The 20,759-nt window shown below is 41.0% G+C and overlaps 2 protein-coding genes across 2 annotated transcripts in view; both read right to left on the minus strand.

Moving 5' to 3' along the window:
- Window positions 1-935: 935 nt before the first annotated feature.
- The window catches only part of LOC131689175 (rhythmically expressed gene 2 protein-like), a 54,621-nt gene continuing 34,797 nt past the window's right edge, over window positions 936-20,759 (minus strand). Inside the window, exon 3 of the mRNA XM_058974081.1 lies at window positions 936-1,502. Within this exon, the coding sequence (XP_058830064.1) occupies window positions 943-1,502 (560 nt within the window). The 3' untranslated portion in view covers window positions 936-942. The remainder of the gene's footprint in view (window positions 1,503-20,759) is intronic.
- LOC131689173 (myosin heavy chain, clone 203-like) lies at window positions 9,907-12,430 on the minus strand. Its single transcript, XM_058974080.1, has 5 exons — window positions 12,221-12,430; window positions 11,765-12,084; window positions 11,539-11,708; window positions 10,221-11,479; window positions 9,907-10,158 (listed from the first exon to the last, which is right to left on the minus strand). Exons 1-5 carry the CDS (start codon window positions 12,236-12,238, stop codon window positions 10,051-10,053), a joined length of 1,875 nt encoding a protein of 624 aa, XP_058830063.1. The 5' UTR covers window positions 12,239-12,430; the 3' UTR covers window positions 9,907-10,050.

A 20,759-nucleotide genomic window follows, 5' to 3' on the forward strand; every position in this document is an offset into this window, starting at 1 on the left:
TGATTTGGGCGATTTGCCGCCGCCATTTTTTGCCGCCCTTAAATCGCCCACGGAACGCGCCATTTAATCGCCCTTAATTGCCTGACATGAAAATTAAAAATAATAATTATTTTCGGATTCATTATCTATTCACATAAATTTATCAGTACACTAGGTAATCACCACCAAACCACAGAGAACAGACGTTCATCTTCGGCATTCAACTTGTGTAAAATCTCTAACGGTTTCGAAGGTAGTTGGGATATCCAAACCAGATGCGCTATTGTCGTCATGTTTTTTGTGGCTGAGTTCGACAGAATTGACAGCGGTTATTCCTCTACCCAGTCAAACTAGTCCGGAACCGGTTCGGACTTCCAGCTCAAATGTCGAGATGATAGAGTCGAAATCGGTTGTTTTCTTTGAGCAAGATCCCTCTAAGAACGGTTGGTTTCAAAATCGTTCAATGAAGGACGTTCGTTGGACCAATTTAAACAACGTCCAAATAACCGTTCAACAAACGTCCATAGCTGGACCCGTGTTGAACGATTTTGAAACAATTTTTTGGACGTCTCAGTGGGATTCCATACTGAATGTCTTCAGGATTTCAAAACGGTTCCGGAATGGATTTGACGGATAGTTGGGATAGGTTGGTGTGGCGGCGCTAGTGTTTATTGCATATTAATTCAAATGTTTACACACGTTTTTTAAATATTTCTGTTCGATTATGGATATCTGCTCTCTGTGGTTCAGCCTAGTTTCAACTGGCGAATACTGGAGTTTAAAAAAGCTGAATAAACTGTTAATGTTTAAATAGTTCAGCGATAGTTTTATTCAGTTTTCATAGCCTTTAATCTGCTTTTAATCAGACAAGTAGTCTTATAGTTCAGCTCCTAATGTTTGTTGGGTAGTGTGATATCTTTCACCAAGGTTGTACTTTTGAATAAAAATGCTTCGAATTTTTATTTACCATTTCATGTAATCGTTGGAAATCTTTTTGTGAATATCAAACAGACTAGAAAATACATGGTTGTCATCCACCGTTTGTCCATATTTTCGCGTGAGTTCATCTGCAGATTTTTCGTGCACCAGCAGTCCGTACCACCCTGCATTTCTCGCTCCAAAGTAATCCGTCACTGGCGTAGCGCCAATGTGCAAACACTCTTGTGGCTTTAAATCTTTCAATTCAGCAACATTCATGGCAGTGGCGAATATTTCTTTCGCAGGTTTCATGTACCCTACATCGTAGGAATTCAACACAAAGTCGAAATAGTGGTTAATTTTCATGTTCCTCAGTAAAACATCTAATCGTGGGTCAAAATTGGAAATCACACCCAGTTTGTACGGGGGTTCCTTGCTACCGCTAGATTCCAAGTGTCTTTGGAGTTTTAAGTAATTAAGGAAATCGACAGAACCATAACAGTGCTGCCAGAAACCGCTGGTTTTGAAAAAATCCATGAAGTGTTCGGTCATTTGCTCAATTTTGTCGTCCGGGATATTATGTGTACCATTTTCATTGAAGATTCCTAGAAAACAAAAAAATGGCGTTAGATTTGTTGGTAAAATAGTTGAATAGTTCTCAAAAGAAAGCAAATTTTAAATCTTATTCATTTTTTACAGTAGAAATTACTTATTAGAGAGACATGTGTAGAACATATATTTACAACTGGACTTTGCTTGTTCTAATTTTTCACGTTTCGTTTGATCAGCAAGACTTATGGAGAGTGTAAGGAAATAACTAAAGACGCTGAATCCCTCTGGATAAAGACTCGACACGTCAATCGTTTGTTTACCATTTATCTGTCAGTGTCATTCCAATCGAACACGAGACCTGTCAATGGCCCTCGTTGCAGAAGGATTCGAAGCGATTTTCTTCGGATTGAGGACTTTTCCAAAAAATTGTTTCAAAATCGTTCAACACGGGTCCAACGATGGACGTTTGTTGAACGGTTATTTGGACGTCGTCCAAATTGGTCCAACGAACGTCCTTCATTGGACTATTTTGAAACCAACCGTTCTTAGAGGGAATCCATAATGACTCCATTCAGAATTCCGAACCGGTTCCGGAATGAGTTTAACTGCCCACTGAGACGTCCAAAAATATGTTTCAAAATCGTTCAACACGGGTCCAACGATGGACGTTCGTTGAACGGTTATTTGGACGATGCCCAAATTGGTCCAACGAACGTCCTTCATTGGACGATTTTGAAACCAACCGTTCTTAGAGGGTGGGTTTGACTGCCCACTCCCTCTAAGAACGGTTGGTTTCAAAATTGTCAAATGAAGGACGTTCGTTGGACCAATTTGGACAACGTCCAAATAACCGTTCAACGAACGTCCATCGTTGGACCCGTGTTGAACGATTTTGAAACAATTTTTTGGACGTCTCAGCTCACTGAGACCCGGTTATTTGGACGTTGTCCAAATTGGTCCAACGAACGTCCTCCCAGTTTGAGGGATTGAAGCGGGCCTTGCTTCAAACCGCCCTGTTGTGTGTGTTGTGACTGACGACAGTTGACAGCAAACTGTTGTCGTGAGCACACGCGTTTTTAACGACAATAGTGGTTTTTCTACAACGAAGTTCGCGGACTTAGTCCGGCATATTAATACAATTTAATACTCCGATATTCGGAACTAGCAACTGCCAAAATGGCATCATCGATTGACAAAACATTTGTCATCAACTTTAAAGTTGTACCGACTAAACTGAACCTACCCGCGATCGCGGAATTCATAACCAAAAATCTCGCCATCGAAGCGACCAAGCTACAGCACCTGCAAGTCACCAACGGGCGTGTCTTCGTGGGCACCGATTCCGCTCAAACAGCACAGGACATAGTACAAGAACACAACATGAAACACCAGCTAGAACACGACGGAAAATCCTACAGCATTCCACTGTCAATGGAAGATGGATCTGTTGAGGTTAGAGTTCATGACCTCCGCCCGAGCACAACTAACAGACAGCTAGCATACCGGATGCGTGAGTACGGTGAAATCCTCTCAATCCGAGATGAAATCTGGAAAGATTTCTTTCCCGGTGTCCCAAATGGAGTAAGGATCATGCGCATGAAGCTCGTAAAACCGATACCGTCATATGTGATGGTGGACACGACTATAACTCTCATAACCTACAAAGGTCAAGTCGCAACATGCAAACATTGCAACCGACGAGTTCACTATGCTCAAAAGTGCTCTGAATATGCAAAATCGTTGAAGCCGAGCGTCAGCAGTCGTTTAACCCTAGCCGAAATTGTGAAAAACGGCGACAGTCGGTCATTTTCACAGCAGACTTTTCGTCATCCGAGCAACGCCAGCTCCACAGGGTTAAAAAAGAGCACACCTCACCATGGGTCAAACATATCGCTGGCTGGAAGTGATACCGTAATGGTAACCGATCAATCACCTGAGACCAGTGATCAGAACCAAGCAGTGACTATCAGTACTTCCCAAACAACGAATGATGAGCAAATCATAAACGTTACGAGTCCCTTTGCCGGATTCGCAGACGAAAGCAACGATTTAACTGCAGACAAAAACAAAACCAGCACTGTGAATACAAAAAGACCGGCATCCCCTCTTGAAAACAGAAGAAACAATGAAAAAAGACCGTCCCGGCCTGACACACGGCTAGAGCCGCATCTCACTCGATCGACTTCGCGCAACAAACAATAAGTAGGAAAACCAACCTAAACCAGCCCCGGCATAGCAATAACAAAAAAACAAACGTGATGGCTTTTTCTTCTCCGCAAAATTTTACTATCATCAGCTGGTGCCACTGCGTACCCGGCGAGTACCTATCTCGTCAATACAACAATAATACTCCACTGCAGGGGCGCTCCGCCAATGCTACCTACATTTGGGTCCGTCACTGCAGGAAAGGAAGTATTAGCTTCTTACTTGTTCCTGCCGCCAATAAACTGTTATCGATTGCCTCGCACACTTTCACTGCTCGTGAAGGAAAATTAACAAAATACCTGTGTCATCACCATAGCAACAAACTGGATCAGCAAGCAGAGCTTCTGACTGCCCCGGTAAGCATTTTGGACAGTATATGTCCCGCCGAAGCAAATTTAGATACTGCCACCTTTAGCAAGTTTTCACCGTTCCCAGCTCCCACCGCTGTCGCTAAGCCCTGCTGCTATACGTCGTGTCAGCGAAACAAAAAAAAAGCGTCCGTCGTCAGGCAAATTTTTGCTTTCCTGCCTCCTTCGCTCCCAGCTCACGTCGCCACCACAGCACCCATCAGCTGTCCGTCCTGTAGGGGTAACCATCCGATGTCTCTGGAATCGTCCGTCTGCTGTGATGGAACTTCGCAAAAAACGAATATGCCAACAGCGTTTTCAGCTTCCTCGTTTTCATCGCTCCCAGCTCCCTCCGCTGCCGCTGAGCCTTGCTGCCATTCGTCGCATCGGCGAAACATAAACAAATGCAGTATTCAGTATTATTTTGCTGCAGTTGTACTCGACAACCATTCGCCCAGTTTGTGCAACATCCAAATGATTACGCAAGCGCCTGTCGTCAGGCAAATTTTGACTAGCTACTCATCTCAACACTGCAGCAACAAACTGAAGGTGCAAGCAGCGCCTTTTGCTTCACAGCCTCTATCGCTTACAGCTCACGTCACCACCGCAACAGAACCCATCAGCTGTCCATCCTGTCGGGGAATTCATTCAATCTCTCTGCAAGCGTCCGCCTGCTGTGATGGAATTTTGCATAGATCGAATATGCCAGCATCGATGTCAGCTTCCTCGGTAAGCATTTTGGACAGTATATGTCCCGCCGAAGCAAACCTCGATACTGCTACCCTCAGCAAGTTTTCACCGTTCACAGCTCACCCCGCTGTTGCTGAGTTCTGCTGCTATTCGTCGTGTCAGCGAAACATAAACAAATGCAGAATGCAGTATTATTTTGCTGCAGTTGCATTTGATAACCATCCATTCCGTTTGCTCAACATTCAAATGTTTACGCAAGCGCCCATCATCAGGTACATTTTGACCAGCTACTCGTCTCAACACTGCAGCAACAAACTGGATGTGCAAGCAGCGAAATTTGCCTCCCTACTTCCATCGGTTCCTGCACACGTCTCCACCGTAACTGCACCCATAAGCTGTCCGTCCTGCCGGGGTAATCTTCCGATGTCTCTGCAATCGTCCGCCTGCCGTGGTGGAACTCTGCAAAAAGCGAAGATGTCAGTAGCGTTTTCAGCCTCCTTGGTAAGCATTTTCGACAGTATATGTCCTGCCGAAGCAACATACGATACTACCACCCTCAGCAAGATTTCACCTCTCTCAGCTTTCGCTGCTACTGCAATCTCCATGAGCTGCCTTACTGGTCTTCGTGTTCCTGCCACTACCGTGACAACATTTAGCTGTTCGCGCAAACATGTCAACGAACTGCTTTCTCTACGATGGAAATGGCTGATATGGTGAGCTACAAGATTGCTACAATCAACATGAACGCAGTGACAAACGGGACAAAGCTCGATGCCCTGAATTCCTTCATCCGGTCTGCCGAACTAGATATTATCTTCCTGCAAGAGGTGGCAACTACAAGCCTCAGCATACCAGGTTTTAGAATTGAGTACAATTTAGACGAGCATAAAAGAGGAACAGCGATTGCAGCACGAAATTTTTTCCCCCTCACTCACATTGATAGAAGCATGGACTCAAGAATAATCAGCGCACGGATAAATGACGTTACCTTCATCAACGTTTATGCACCGTCGGGAACGCAAAATCGAAACGCTCGGGAGAACTTCTACAACAACGTGCTACCACACTACTTCTACAATGCGACGAACACTGCAATCATCGGGGGTGATTTCAACTCTGTAGTGAATCAAAAAGACGCCACCGGTTTAAATGCACACAGTCCAATGCTTAAAAGATTTATGTTTGCCTCAGGAGTTGACAGCTGGGAGCTTATACATCGTCAACATGTCGAGTTTTCATTTATTAGATCCGACTCTGCCTCCAGGATAGACCGGATTCTTCTGACTCCCAATATACGAGGGTGGATAAGAACAGCACATTTTGCAGCAACGGCTTTTTCGGATCACAAAGCTTACATTATCCGCACCGTGCTCCCCACACTTGGTAACCCACCTGGTCGGGGTGTATGGCGTATGCACCCAAGTCTAGTAAACGATCCAGCAGTTATAGATGAACTTCGCGTCAAATGGGTGTACTGGACAAGGAATCGAAGGAATTTTCGCACCTGGATCGAATGGTGGATCAAGTATGTTAAACCAAAACTTGTTTCTTTCCTCAAATGGAAAGCTTCGTTAAAAAGACGTTCGTTCTGCGACACAATGGAATTATATTATGCTCTGCTTCGTTCGTCTTATGACAATTATTATGGCGATCCCAGTCAGCTAAGTACTATCAACCATATTAAAGGGAAAATGCTGTTGCTGCAACGGAACTATGCACAGCAAACAAGAAGTTGGAACGAAGCATACATCGGAGGTGAAAGCACATCAATATTCCACGTAGCCAACAAAAAAACTCGACGAGCCGAAACCTCGATTAAAACGCTGCAGAATGATTCTGATACAATAAGGGAGCCAAATGAGATACGCCGAAGCGTGCAGGAATATTTCGCGAACCTGTACTCCTCTACGCACACCGCAATAAATGACAATTTCAATCCAACACAATGCATCCCGAATGAAAATGAGGACAATCAGCGTATACTGAGTGAAATTCCATCCGAAGAGATTCTACAAGCAATTAAGGCAAGTAGCTCACGAAAATCTCCTGGTATTGATGGTCTACCAAAGGAGTTCTACCTAAAATCATGGCCAGTAATTCAGCGAGAGTTCACCTTCATCATAAATGAAGCCTTGTCCTCAGAAGCCCCCAAGGAATTTTTTGATGGTGTGATTGTACTAGTCAAAAAGAAGAGAAGTAACGACAGCATAAAATCGTACAGGCCGATTTCACTACTGAACGTTGATTACAAAATCTTCACTAGGATACTGAAAAACAGAATAAGCCCCCTTCTTCCACTGGTGTTATCGAAAAACCAAAAATGCTGCAACGGAAAGCGAAACATTTTTGAGGCTACCGCCCGCATACTGGACCGCATTTGTGAGCTAAAACAGCAGCATGGGAACTCGATGTTGGTAGCATTTGATTTCGACCACGCCTTCGATAGAGTAGAGTACAACTTCCTTGCAAGAACTATGGGACAAATGAATTTCAACCCGGAACTGATAAACCTCCTCATGTTCTGTATGAATAACAGTTTCTCAAGAGTTCTGGTCAACGGTAAATTGGGAAGTGAGATCAAAATTCAAAGGTCAGTGCGCCAAGGTGATCCACTTTCAATGATTTTGTTTGTTATTTACTTACAACCTTTGCTCGATAAACTGCGGAGACAATTCCCTCACGCGGTATTGAATGCATATGCGGATGACATCTCAATGTTCATCGAAAGTGAATCTCAGTTACTCGCAATCGTAAACATCTTTGCCGACTTCACAGCTGTTTCTGGAGCAAAGCTCAACACCCAGAAAACAAACGCCTTAAGGATCGGTATATTGAATATGACACCACAAAGCGAGTGGTTGCAAACGCAGACGTCGGTGAAAATCCTCGGAATACACTTCGCTGAAGACTTTTCGAGCATGGTAGAGCAAAATTGGCTTGCGGTTCTACGGGGAGTACAAACATGTATGTGGATGAACAACTCCAGGAATCTTAATCTCATACAGAAAACAATTTTATTGAACACGTTTATTACGTCGAAAATCTGGTATACAGCATCAGTGATCCCCCTACCGAATAAATACGCTGGAAAATTCATTTCGAGGATCGGCTCCTTTTTGTGGTATGGGAAGAATTGGACCAGAATTGCCTTCGAGACAATAATATTACCAAAATGCCGGGGAGGTTTGAACTTACACTCACCACCCATCAAAGCCAAGGCCCTGCTAACCAACCGCATGATGCATATTGGATCGGATCTACCCTTTTTGTGGAGTTTTTTGGAGCACAATGCAAATCCTCCGAATCTCGCGTGCATTCCACGAAAATACGAGCACATCCGAACAGTAGTTAAAGAAACAGCATTTCTGAATGAAGAAATATCTAGAGCACCGAACTCAAGCTCAATATACAACTACTTTTTAAAACAGCTTAAAGAGCCCAAAATAGTGCGGGAAAATCCTCAACGTGATTGGAAGACAATATTTAAAAATATTCACTGCAAGTTTCTAAACTCACACCAACGATCAGTGTGGTTTTCCGTTATGCATCGCAAAATTGTAACCAACGAGTTTTTGCATAGGGTGAACAGGAGAGCTGACTCTAACTGCAACATTTGTCCTGGCCAGACGGATAACATCGAACACCACCTATTCCAATGCAGCGGAAACAAGCACATTTGGACTTACCAACGAAGCGTTTTTCTGGGCCTGGATCGACGGCTCTTACAGCTGCAACAGGAGGAATGGATATATCCGGTTCTCCAACAACAAACTAGACGTACCCGTCAACAAATCCTTAGAGAATTTTCGTCAATGTTATGCTATATGACAAGTGTACCAGCAAACGAGAAGAGCATAAATAACTATAAGTTTTATTTAACATGTAATTAAAATTAAGAAACAGGACAATAAAAGTTTTACAAAAAAAAAAGTAAAGTTCAGCCGGAAATGAACTGGAATTCTGGCTGGTTCCAGTTCGTATTCCGGCTCCAGTGCAACAACCGATTCTAACTAGAATCGGTTGTGTCACTGGAGCCGGAATACGAACTGGAACCAGCCAGAATTCCGATTCATTTCCGGCTGAGCTTAACAGGGCTTCATTGGACGGTTTTGAAACCAACCGTTCTTAGAGGGTGCCCTCTAAGAACCCCACTGAGACGTCCAAAAAATTGTTTCAAAATCGTTCAACACGGGTCCAACGATGGACGTTTGTTGAACGGTTATTTGGACGTTGTCCAAATTGGTCCAACGAACGTCCTTCATTGGACAATTTTGAAACCAACCGTTCTTAGAGGGACGGTTGGTTTCAAAATCGTCCAATGAAGGACGTTCGTTGGACCAATTAGGACAACGTCCAAATAACCGTTCAACAAACGTCCATCGTTGGACCCGTGTTGAACGATTTTGAAACAATTTTTTGGACGTCTCAGTGGGTGGGCAGAGGAATAACCGCTGTCAATTCTGTCGAACTCAGCCACAAAAAAAACATGACGACAGTAGCGCATCTGGTTTTGATATCCCAACTACCTTCGAAACCGTTAGAGATTTTACCCAAGTTGAATGCTGAAGATGGACGTCTGTTCTCTGTGATAATAATCTCTTATAATCATTTCATATTGAGTGTATTGCTAGTTAGGCTCTTTTAAAGTCAGTTAGGACCTTTTTCAATTAGTATAAAAACAAATAAGGCCATTTTATAATTATGATAAAATCGTTATCAGAATTTATCATAATCAATTGTGTTATGTACGTATTCGGGTAACTAGTTTTCAATGAAAAACATGAAAATTCAATTTGTTTACCTTTTGCAGTTCGGGCCTTTTCATCAAATGTTTGGGTTGGAATTGTGTAATCTAAAATGGAATTTCTTTGAAACCATTTATTTATGTAGATTTTGGTATCACTTGCAACCTTATTTTCAACTTTGCACAACGAAGGGCTCATTTTCCACAAAACGTGGATTCACAATAACTGGCCCTTCATTATGCAAATTGATATACAAGTGACATTGCCATAATGTGATCGTTTCTTTTAGTCGGCATAGGCCACGTTAATGTTTTTTTTTAAAGGACAGGAATATACCTATAATGATACAAGAATAGAAGTATGGCTATTTCGTATCTTGGTATCCACTGATCTCTTTCTCCACTTGAAAATTCGACAATTTTTTTATTTTTCCAGGAATGTAGTTCCATGTGAAATAATAACACCTATACTAAATAATCGAAACTAAAACTATATTACTAAACAACGGAGTAACGCAAATATTTTCTTCGAGAAGAAATTAATAAATAATCCTGAATTCAATGGTGCACAAAAACAAAAATGGGAAACATGAAAAGTGTCACTTCAACAGTTGTTCACTGTTTCTCCTGTTGTTTCCGAAAGAACGGTTTCACCATTCGGATGGAAGAGCTGTTAGAAGCACTCGTTGTTTCCAATGGTTCGTCGTCGATATTAACAGTACTCTAAAAATTTGTACATTACTGTGTAATATTTATTTAACAAAATAATATAAGCTACATCTTACCGCAAAACTCAAATTGAGGTCCACGTTTGCTCCACTCCGACGGTTCGTCCCAAAAAAGGTCTTTGCATGGGTTATCATTGACTCTTGCGGAGGTGAACGGGTATTCACAGAATGGGCTCCGAAAAACTTCAAAGGAGCTCGCTTTCGAAGGACGTTGCTTTGAAACGTACTGTAGTTAGAACCGCTTACGCCTTCTTGATCAGAAATTCGTGGTTTCTTAGCCGACGTGACATCAGAGCTGCTTCCTAGATCGATCTCATGACATGGCGTCGAAGTTATTTGTGGTGTCAATGCACGACCTTTGACTTCTTTTTCTAAAAGCTGTTGCTCGAACGAAGTCATCTTAGAAAGTTCCGCTTCCAGCTGGGCGATCCTGTTGTTGGCTTGTTCTAATTTTGCCAACTTATCCGGCAACGATAACAATTCGCCTTCCTTTTCTTTGATTTGCGAATCCATGAAAGATATTTTCGCAGCATGACTAGCCAGATCATTTTCCAACTTTTCAATTTTAGAATCTTTAACTTCTGACTCCTTTTGAAAGCCCTCCAACTGATTTTGAATCTCCATGCATTTCTGTTGAAGTTGCTGTTTTTGTTCCTCAAATCGCTTCTGTTCACCGTTCAACTTTGCATGAAGCGAATATATTTCATTATTTCGATCTTCAAGAATAGCTTGCATACCGCCGACTTTATTTTCAAATTCTTCGACCTTGTTTTTCTCGTGATCCAATCTCTCATTGGCATCCTTGAGCTCTTTTTGCATGTTATCAATAGTTCCAGTTAGTTTTGTAACTTCTAATTCCATTTGGATGGCGTTTTCTTTCATCTGCCCGTATTTCTCACTAGCTTCTATATTCTCCGTTTCATGTTGTATTCGGTAGGAATTCTCCATTTCCTGTAATTTGACTTCCATCTCTTTCTCTAGCTGCGCGAACTTTATTTCCATTGCTGTTACTTCCATCGAAAGATGAGTCTTCTCAGCCAGAACAGAATCGATAGTATTTTTAAGCGCTGAATTTGTTTGTATTTCGCTGGCAATACGTTCATCAGCTTTAGCTAGCTGTTCGTTCATTTTTGTCATATGAATCTCAATCTCATTCAGTTGGACTGAGTGGGAAGAAATCAATGTTTGATGTGTCTTATCTGCCTCTGTGAGTTGATCCTTTAGAGCGTAGTTGGTTTTAACCAACTCTTCTATTTGCTCCCGTAGTTGGCAGTTGCGCTCGGATTCTGATTTTGCGAAAGATGTTTGCTCTTGTACTAAAATAGATAGCATATCATAAAATTTAGAAAAATAATATGAATGGCGATTATAATACACTCTTTTTCAATTTGATTCATTTTTTCTTCAAAAGTTGTGGACTCCATCCGACGTTCACGGCTATCTTTAATGAGTTTCAGCCGTTTGAGATCTATCTCTCCTATCATATCCACGACAATATTGTACTGCTGGGTAATTTTGGCAGATAGATTTGCTTGTTCTTTTGCCCTAAAATATAAATAATATCAAACAAAGATAACACCGAATGTTTCAGTGTTGTTTACGCTTCTTGCAAGCACACCACCATTCTGTTGCTGCAGGCCAAATTAAGCTGTAGCTTCGTCTTAGCAGCGCATGATTTATCTAGGACAAGCTTGAGCACATCAATTTGTCGTTTGAGCTTAATCTGTTGAATGCGACTTTTTACAAGTTCTACAAGAACGATAGATTTATCGCTTTGGTACAAAGCGTGCACTTCAGCAACTATGTCTTGACATATTTCATGTCCTTCTGAATCATTCGACTCGTCACCAGACGAAACACGGTCATCCACATTTTCGACAACTTCTGGCTGATCCATTAGCTGGTGGTCCGTGCTGTTTACCTACACAATTGTAATTTATCAGCAAAACAAAAACTTGTCAGTTACATAAAATTTGTGTCAATTGTTATTGTAATGGTTAGAAAATTGGAAAAAATAAAAAAGTATTTTATATTTAACCACGCTAACCAACTAGTACCTGTGCGTTTAAATCCATTTCGAGCCGTCTATTCAATTTTTTACACCAAAGTCACGAAAACACTAAACGGAAATACTTACAGAATTTGAAGTGAAAACAGTTTACTATGATCAAAATTTAAAAAGAAAGTAAGAGAAATCCAGATCAAACCATTCGGAATTTGATTTGGAATCCTGAATGGAGTCAGTATGGATTCCAAATAACTAATGGCGATTTCGCTTGAACCTGAAACTGAGTCAGGTTCTAACCCCAACCGCTGTCAGTTCATACATTTTGACAGCAGTTGGGGTTAGGAACTGACTCAGTTTCGCCTCAAACGAAAACCACATAACTAACTAGCTCAACTAACCCGACATGATACGCGCAGAAATCTGACAGGGCTGCCAAACCAAGACTTACAGAAATCACAGAGAACAGACATCCATGATCGAACAAAAATATTTAAAAAACGTGTATAAACATTTGAATTAATTTACTAAAAACACTAGCGCCGCCACACCAACCTATCCCAACTATTCGTCAAATCGATTCCGGAACCGGTTCGAAATCCTGGATGGATTCTGCATGGAATCTAGCTCAAAGAAAACAACCGATTCCGACTCTATCGGTTGACGCACTTGAGCTGGAATTCATGCTGGAAGTCCGAATCGGTTCCGGACTAGTTTGACTGGGTAGAGAAATAACCGCTGTCAATTCTGTCGCACTCAGCCACAAAAAAACATGACGACAGTAGCGCACCTGGTTTAGATATCCAAACTACCTTCGAAACCGTTAGAGATTTTACACAAGTTGAATGCTGAAGATGAACGTCTGTTCTCTGTGCAGAAATCTAGCAGAGCGGTCTCTGCCAGAAAATTTGCTCACTGGGATAGTGTTGACATCGTTGACATCCCACTGAGACGTCCAAAAAATTGTTTCAAAATCGTTCAACACGGGTCCAACGATGGACGTTTGTTGAACGGTTATTTGGACGTTGCCCAAATTGGTCCAACGAACGTCCTTCATTGGACTATTTTGAAACCAACCGTTCTTAGAGGGATAGAATATTGTAAAATACTGAAAACACAGATCTCTGACCAAATCCAACCCAAAAAAGGAAAGTTGAGTAGGATTAGTCCAAAATCAATAAACATCGGTAGTTTTCGGTAGGTATAACAAAATATCGGTAGTTTTGCCTTAGTCGTCTGTGAATCGGTAGGGAAGACCAAAATCGGTAGGACTACCGATAAATCGGTAGGTCTGGCCACCCTTCTATCCAGTCATTGATCAGGAATTCCGGCTCAAATAACTCATTTCAAATCGGAGTCACTTAAAGATTTCTTACATGGTTGAAATAAAATACAATATTAATGGGTATTATGATGTCCATCTACGACAAAACTGGGAAAACTCATTTATTGAGTAAGCATCGCATACCCAATTAGGCAATCCATTAGACGTTTGATTGACAATTCAACGGTGGGTTCTGTCAACAAGTCTACTCCTGCGAGCAGAAAAACTCGTTCGACAAGCATCTTTCGTTAGTCCGATTCGTTTAATGTTGGACCGAATCAACGATATTGTCGGACGTCGCACACCTCGGAGTAACGTCAGAAGAAGTAAACAAGAAATAATCAGCTGATCAGAAACGTCTCATGGAATGCCTAATAATGAATATTGTCTGTATATATAAAAAATAAGTAATTTTTTACCCCGTTTTAAATATTTCAATGAACTAAAAATGGGTAAATATGTACCCATTTTTAGTACTATCAGTAAAAAATTCTTTCGGATCGCATAAAATTAAAAAAAAATGAATTGTTAAATATATATTGATTAATTTAACTGATCTCGCCATGTCCTAAACTGATTTTCAGTGTGATGACTTTGCTGTGCCCTGTATTACTTCTTCAGTATGTCAGTATGAGTCGTAATGATTTCATACCCGAAAAATGGCTCCGAAATCTTGCGCCGTTAACCTTGCTAGGGTGGAATCGATGACATTCTACTACTCCTAGTTTAGAGGGTTAGCTATTAATCTTTACTCGAGTCCTGGCCTGTTAAACAAAAATATGAAGATCATTATGATACAGATCGACAGATGTTTTGATTATATATCAAGGAATGCACGATACCAGATATAAAGAAAATAACAGATTAGACAGATTACAGAAAGGATTCTCAAAACTTACTTGAATGGATGTTTTTAATATCAGGATCCACAAGCTCTAACATTATCATTCACCTGCTACTATCACCAGCCCCGTGAAAACTGTTTGTTGCCTGAAGCTGCCACCAAATGCCATAGTAGCGCTAGCTACGTTTCAAATGTTCAAGGTCTGTTCACATGAACTGTATAACACTGTTTAAAAGTTGGATTCAAAACAAGTAATTAATAACAATATATGAAAAATTACGCTTTCTCTTGCATCGCTTCTTCTCCACAAAATCCGAACGCTTTTATCACCTGAGTACTAGTTAAGCACATCAAAATGAAGTTTGTTTGCAGTCGATAAGTTTCAGGTCGAGTAACAACATTGGCTCGTGGCGATGTGAATGTTGCTTAAAGCGCGTTCGCTGTCATTTTTGACAACTAGCCGAGCCAGAAAGCCAGCTTATGTTGGCTTCACTCATTTTTTAAAGAAACGTCAAAACATTCACCCTCTTGACTATCACGCACTTTTAAAATTTCTAAATATTTTTCAACCATTTATGAGTAATGTTTTACTTATTTTTATCGCCGAATGATAATTAAAAGATGGGTAAATTTGATCCATCATCGTATTCGAAAAAGTATCCATATAGTGGCAGCTGAAATGGAACTGAAAACTGAGTACTTCTACCCGGTTAGACCATTCGGAATTTGATTCGGAATCCTGAAGGGAGTCAGTATGGATTCCAAATCAAATGCAACAACCGATTCCGACTCAGAATCGGTTGTTGCATTTGATTTGGAATCCATACTGACTCCATTCAGGACTCCGAACCGGTTCCGGAATGAGTTTAACTGGGTAGTACTCATTAATGGGTAGTTTATTTTAACCGTGTACCAAAATTGAACATAATCCCAGTAAAGTTTAGACGGAAATGAACTGGAATTCTGGCTGGTTCCAGTTCGTATTCCTGCTCCAGTGACACAACCGTCCGATGTCCACGGTTAAAATAAAGTACCCATTAATGCGTATCACAACACTCATCTCCGACAAAACTTGAAAACTCATTTATTGAGTAAGCATCGCATACCCAATAATGGGTATCACTTGTATACGACAAAAACTGGGTGATAATTTACCCAGTTTGATATATTTAAACGATTTGAAAATGGGTAGAAATATACCCACTTTTGAGTACATTCAGAAGACAGAATATGGTTATTTCGGAGAATAATTAGTTCGGTTTGCAAAAAAATTAAAAAATATCTCTTTGTTATGCCTGTAATATCTCTATATCATGCTTCTATCCATTTCATTATTATAATAGCTTTTCCTGAATCTGCCTATACGTCGTACGTAGTCCCAGCTTGCACTTGAGTTAGACCTTCTACTCCGCTTTCAAAATTCGGAATAACACCCGCGGCAGGACTGGAATCGATAAGGCACTAAATACAAATTTGTGTTTGATGGCACGTTTCATTACCATCGAAATCCGCTCTGTTGCCCTTTAATTTCAATAAAAATTGATAGCATATTTTTGAATATTTAAGCGTGTTGTAGACGTACCTCAAGATCCTTGCTAACCGACCTGCGCAACAGGACGAATCACGTAGCTAGATCTGGCTTGTTGTGCCATTCCATTAACCAACAGTTTCATCCGCCTTTGCAATGTCGTCTTCTCCAGAAACCTAAACTTAGAAAACTGCTAAGTGTTTTTCAACCATTTGTGAGTAATATTTTACCCATTTTTCTTGTTGCACACCAATATCGAAATGGGTAATATTTTACCCAGATTAAAATTCGAAAAAGTACCCAATTCATGACAGCTGAAATTGAATAACAAAATGGGTATTTCTGATACTCATTATTGGGTACTTTATTTTAACCGTGTCGTTTTTGCTTGAAGCGAAACCCCGGTCAAACCATTCGGAATTTGATTCGGAATCCTGAATGGAGTCAGTATGGATTCCAAATCAAATGCAAAAACCGATTCTGAGTCGGAATCGGTTGTTGCATTTGATTTGGAATCCATAATGACTCCATTCAGAAATCCGAACCGGTTCCGGAATAAGTTTAACTGGGACTGAGTCAGTTTCTACCCACTGAGACGTCCAAAAAATTGTTTCAAAATCGTTCAACACGGGTCCAACGATGGACGTTCGTTGAACGGTTATTTGGACGTTGTCCAAATTGGTCCAACGAACGTCCTTCATTGGACGATTTTGAAACCAACCGTTCTTAGAGGGTAACCCCACCCAGTGAGCAAATTTTCTGGCAGAGACTGCTTTGCTAGATTTCTGTAAGTCTTGGTTTGGCAGCCCTGTCAGATTTCTGCGCGTATCCTGTCGGGTTAGTTGAGCTAGGGCGAACTCGGTTTCGCTCGCGTTTTCTGGCAAATTTTGACAGGAACCGAGCTAAACCCTAGCATAACTCGGACATAAACTGTGCAAAGATTCTGGCAATTCCTACCTGGTAGAATTTAGCACGAATCGAGCAAAACATCTGACAAAGATATGGCAGGAAGCGTGCAGAGATCTTGGCCGTACATTTCTGGCTCGATTATGAATAAAAGTGAGCAGCATCGGTTGGTTTAACCGCTTCTGTCAAAACGGTTGTTGCATTTGAGCGAATTCGTTGCCAGAATTCTCGCACAAATCGCGCAAAATGCTCGCAGAAACGCTGCCAGCATCAATTTCGCTTTGCTCAACTTTTGCTAACTTTTTGCTTGCCACGCTGACCGGGCAACTGCTGTCAAAATGTATGAACTGACAGCGGTTGGGGTTAGAACCTGACTCAGTTTCGGGTTCAAGCGAAAACGCCATAACTATAAATCGCCTAACCATGTTCGTCCGCATTTTTTTTGACCGGGAGAGATGCCAGATTTGAAGATTTGTCTTCAATTTGAAGACATTTAAAATGTTGTGAAGACGTGATTTTCATTTTGAAGACAAATTTATCCAGATACCTGACTTCTGGCAGAGATCTGACTGAAAATCAATAACCGATTTAGAATCCTGGCCGTTGAAGACAAATGAAGACATTTTTTATAAAATGTAAAGACATTTGAAAAAGATACCTGGTATCCCTGTTCGGGCAAATGTGATAAAATCTACAGACACTTTATATAACAGACTAGCGCAGAGAAAAACAGTAAAACTAGCAACCATGAATGTAAACTGGCATCACGGAAGCTCCCATAAGCTTTGCATGGGCTTCCTCTTGTACTTCCCCTCTCAAAATCATCATGCTCGTTTGGCTGCACTTTTTGACAGTCCGTTTGGCTGCAAATTTTGACACTTCGCTAGTCTGTGTATAAAGTGTATGTAATAAAATCCCTCAAGGACATTGCAGAAGGCATTGTTGCACAAATGAATCGCTTCAGCTACGGCATGCACGTATATTGCTCTGGGTGTATATATTCTTATGAGAAGCACAGAATTGAGAATGGGGCAATAAAAACGAAATTTTAGTGAAGAATGTCGATTTGGTGCGAAACCATTATTCTTGTTTACTTACGTCGCTTTTTTAATTCGTAGGGTTATCACCACCAGGCACGCTACAGTTTGACATAATTAACAGGGGTGGCGTTGCGCATCTCGAAACGAAAGGTTTATTGTATGCAAGCTTGTATGAAAAAGTCGATTCGAAATGGTTCCATAATGTCGCCCCAGCTTGTCTCACTTAGAAAAACTCTAGTAAGAGAACTGCGGAGAGAAAAACAGCATTTTTGGCAACGTATGCCACGTAATTGTATGGCAACACGTCCTATGTTATAAAGATACAAGACGGATACAGGTGTGCACATTTTTTTTTGTGTGTGAGTGCGGTTGTCACTTTTTTTTGTTGTTTGATGAAGCCTAAAAAACAAGAGGATATGAAGTAGAAAAGCACAAACAGTTGACGTGGCGGGCCCTTCTGTTGCCATAAGTTTCGTTTCGGTTCAGCAAAAGTTAATTTAATCGGTTTTTTTCGTGGTAAAAAGTGTCCATAAGTGTTGTAATCGATAGATCCGAAGTGAAGCTCGGCCTTTTCTCACTTTTCATCGTGCGCCAAAGAATCAGGATGCTCGTTCGGATGTTGATGTTTACTTCAAGGGCCCCGGCCGCCATGCTTAATTTTGCAAGTATAATACTAATACAATCAAAAGTGTAAAATGTTCCCACCTTTCTCCCATCTTGATAAAGATAGGCAATGTTCGATTGGATCCGTTTTTTGACAGCTAAACGCGAATCCAATCGATCCAAAATGGAGTCTCCGCAGTTCTCTTTCCCAGTTAAGCTCAGCCGGAAATGAACCGGAATTCTGGCTGGTTCCAGTTCGTATTCCGGCTCCAGTGACACAACCGATTCTAGTTAGAATCGATTGTGTCACTGCAGCCCGTGGACGAACTGGAACCAGCCAGAATTCCAGTTCATTTCCGGCTGAACTTTACTGGGTTCTAGAGTTTTTCTAGTCTCAATGATTTTGGAATACACAACATAGTTATATAGGGTGACCAGACGTCCTGGTTTCCCAGGACATGTCCTGGTTTCCCACTGAGACGTCCAAAAAATTGTTTCAAAATCGTTCAACACGGGTCCAACGATGGACGTTCGTTGAACGGTTATTTGGACGTTGTCCAAATTGGTCCAACGAACGTCCTTCATTGGACGATTTTGAAACCAACCGTTCTTAGAGGGTTTTGGCAGACTTTCCTGGGACTTCGAGGGAAATGCTTGATTTGTCCTGGTTTTTCTCTTCCAAGGTAAAAACAATTCTTCGCTTGATTCATTCTCATCGCAACATAAACAAATCGACCCGGTTCTGGACGTGGACCAAAATCTGGGTGCTATCGATGTTGATGAAACGATTAATAGCTGAGCTTCTTCTTGGTTTAAATCGTTTTTCAATCCTGGACCAGGCGGATTTCCTCCACAACTTTTAAAAAGTCGCATCGACGTTTGGGTGACTCCGCTTATTCCCATCGTAATAGCATCTCTTGCCAGTGGCATATTTCCATCTTGAGATGGATTGCAAGAAAAACGCGAACATGTTTCCAGTTCGCAAAAAAGGAATTAAGTGAGACGTCAATCGTATAACTTCATTGCGAGCTATCTCCAATTTTTTCGAGCTGTTCCTTATGAAACATTGTAAGGCGCACTGACAGCAATACCTTGGTGATGATCAACATGGCTTTACATCTGGACGTTTGCCAGCGACTCACTTTCTGTTAAAAGCATCCAACAATATCCTACATAATAAAGAGTGTGGAATGTCGAGAACAAACAACAACCAATCTGCCGCTTTTGATAAATCGAACCACGATGTAACAATCGCTAAAATGCAGATATTTTTAATCAATAATATTTTTGTAATTGTTTCGATCCTGCTTCATGAGAGAGATTTCCAGGTGGGTACATTTACTTTATTTATAACTACATGTACATCATTAAAGTATAGCAGAAACATCAAAAGTTTATGTTTCTGCTATACTTTAATGATGTACTTTTAGTGTTGAAGACTTCACGACTGTCCTTCGCGGATGATCTCTAGATATTTTGCTGATTCGCTCGATTGAAAATTTCTCCAGCATCTGCATCCAGTTTTCGTTCATTGGTATATAAATATCGAGTTTCCGTTCCATTCGATAAATTTTAGGTTATATTATCCTGTACAAAGACTGGTTTTTACCAACAAATTTTCACCCTAGCGAGAAATTTTGGTTTTTACCAAATTTTCCTCCTTAGGGTGAAATATAGCATAGTGCTTTCGCATAGGCCTGCTAAGCCAAGACAAGTTTCGGTTTCACTGTGTCTCATCGGCATAAACTGAACTTCTGCTCGAACGGGACATCACGTTTGATCAGTCGTTCGATTGAAACATAAAGTGTGTTTTAGTTTTAAGGGATTTGCGTCAAGCCGGCGCTAATCTATTCCGACAATAAGTTAGTGTTGGTTTCTGATGAGGCGAAGCCGAAACGCAACACAGTATGATATATATTATAGGGTTACCAACCGTCGTTATTTTAAAGGACATGTCCTTATTTTGGAAAGCGTTCTTATTTTACTTCAAATGTCCTTAATTTTAGTTTAAAACCTTGGCATATACAGGGTGGTTCAACATGATGTTTTTAACAGGGCATTTTCTAGTAGGTAACGGGTACTAACTGCAAACTGTCATGCTATTGTAGTTTAGTATTGTTTGCCATTTCATAATAGAACGACTTACACTGGCTCACCATCTTCAAATTATTCAACTATATTACGAAAATCAGCGATCTGTGGAAAATGCGTTTAGTGCACTCCGACCATAGCATGGTCGACATAATCGGCCAACTGATTCAACTATTCGCCATACAACCAAAAAGAAAGCGTTGTAGTTCTCGTTATTGGATGATTAGCGAACAAATCGACCGCATCCAGCACGCA

Source organism: Topomyia yanbarensis, chromosome 3 (genome assembly GCF_030247195.1).
Source record: "Topomyia yanbarensis strain Yona2022 chromosome 3, ASM3024719v1, whole genome shotgun sequence".
NCBI lineage: Eukaryota > Metazoa > Arthropoda > Insecta > Diptera > Culicidae > Topomyia > Topomyia yanbarensis.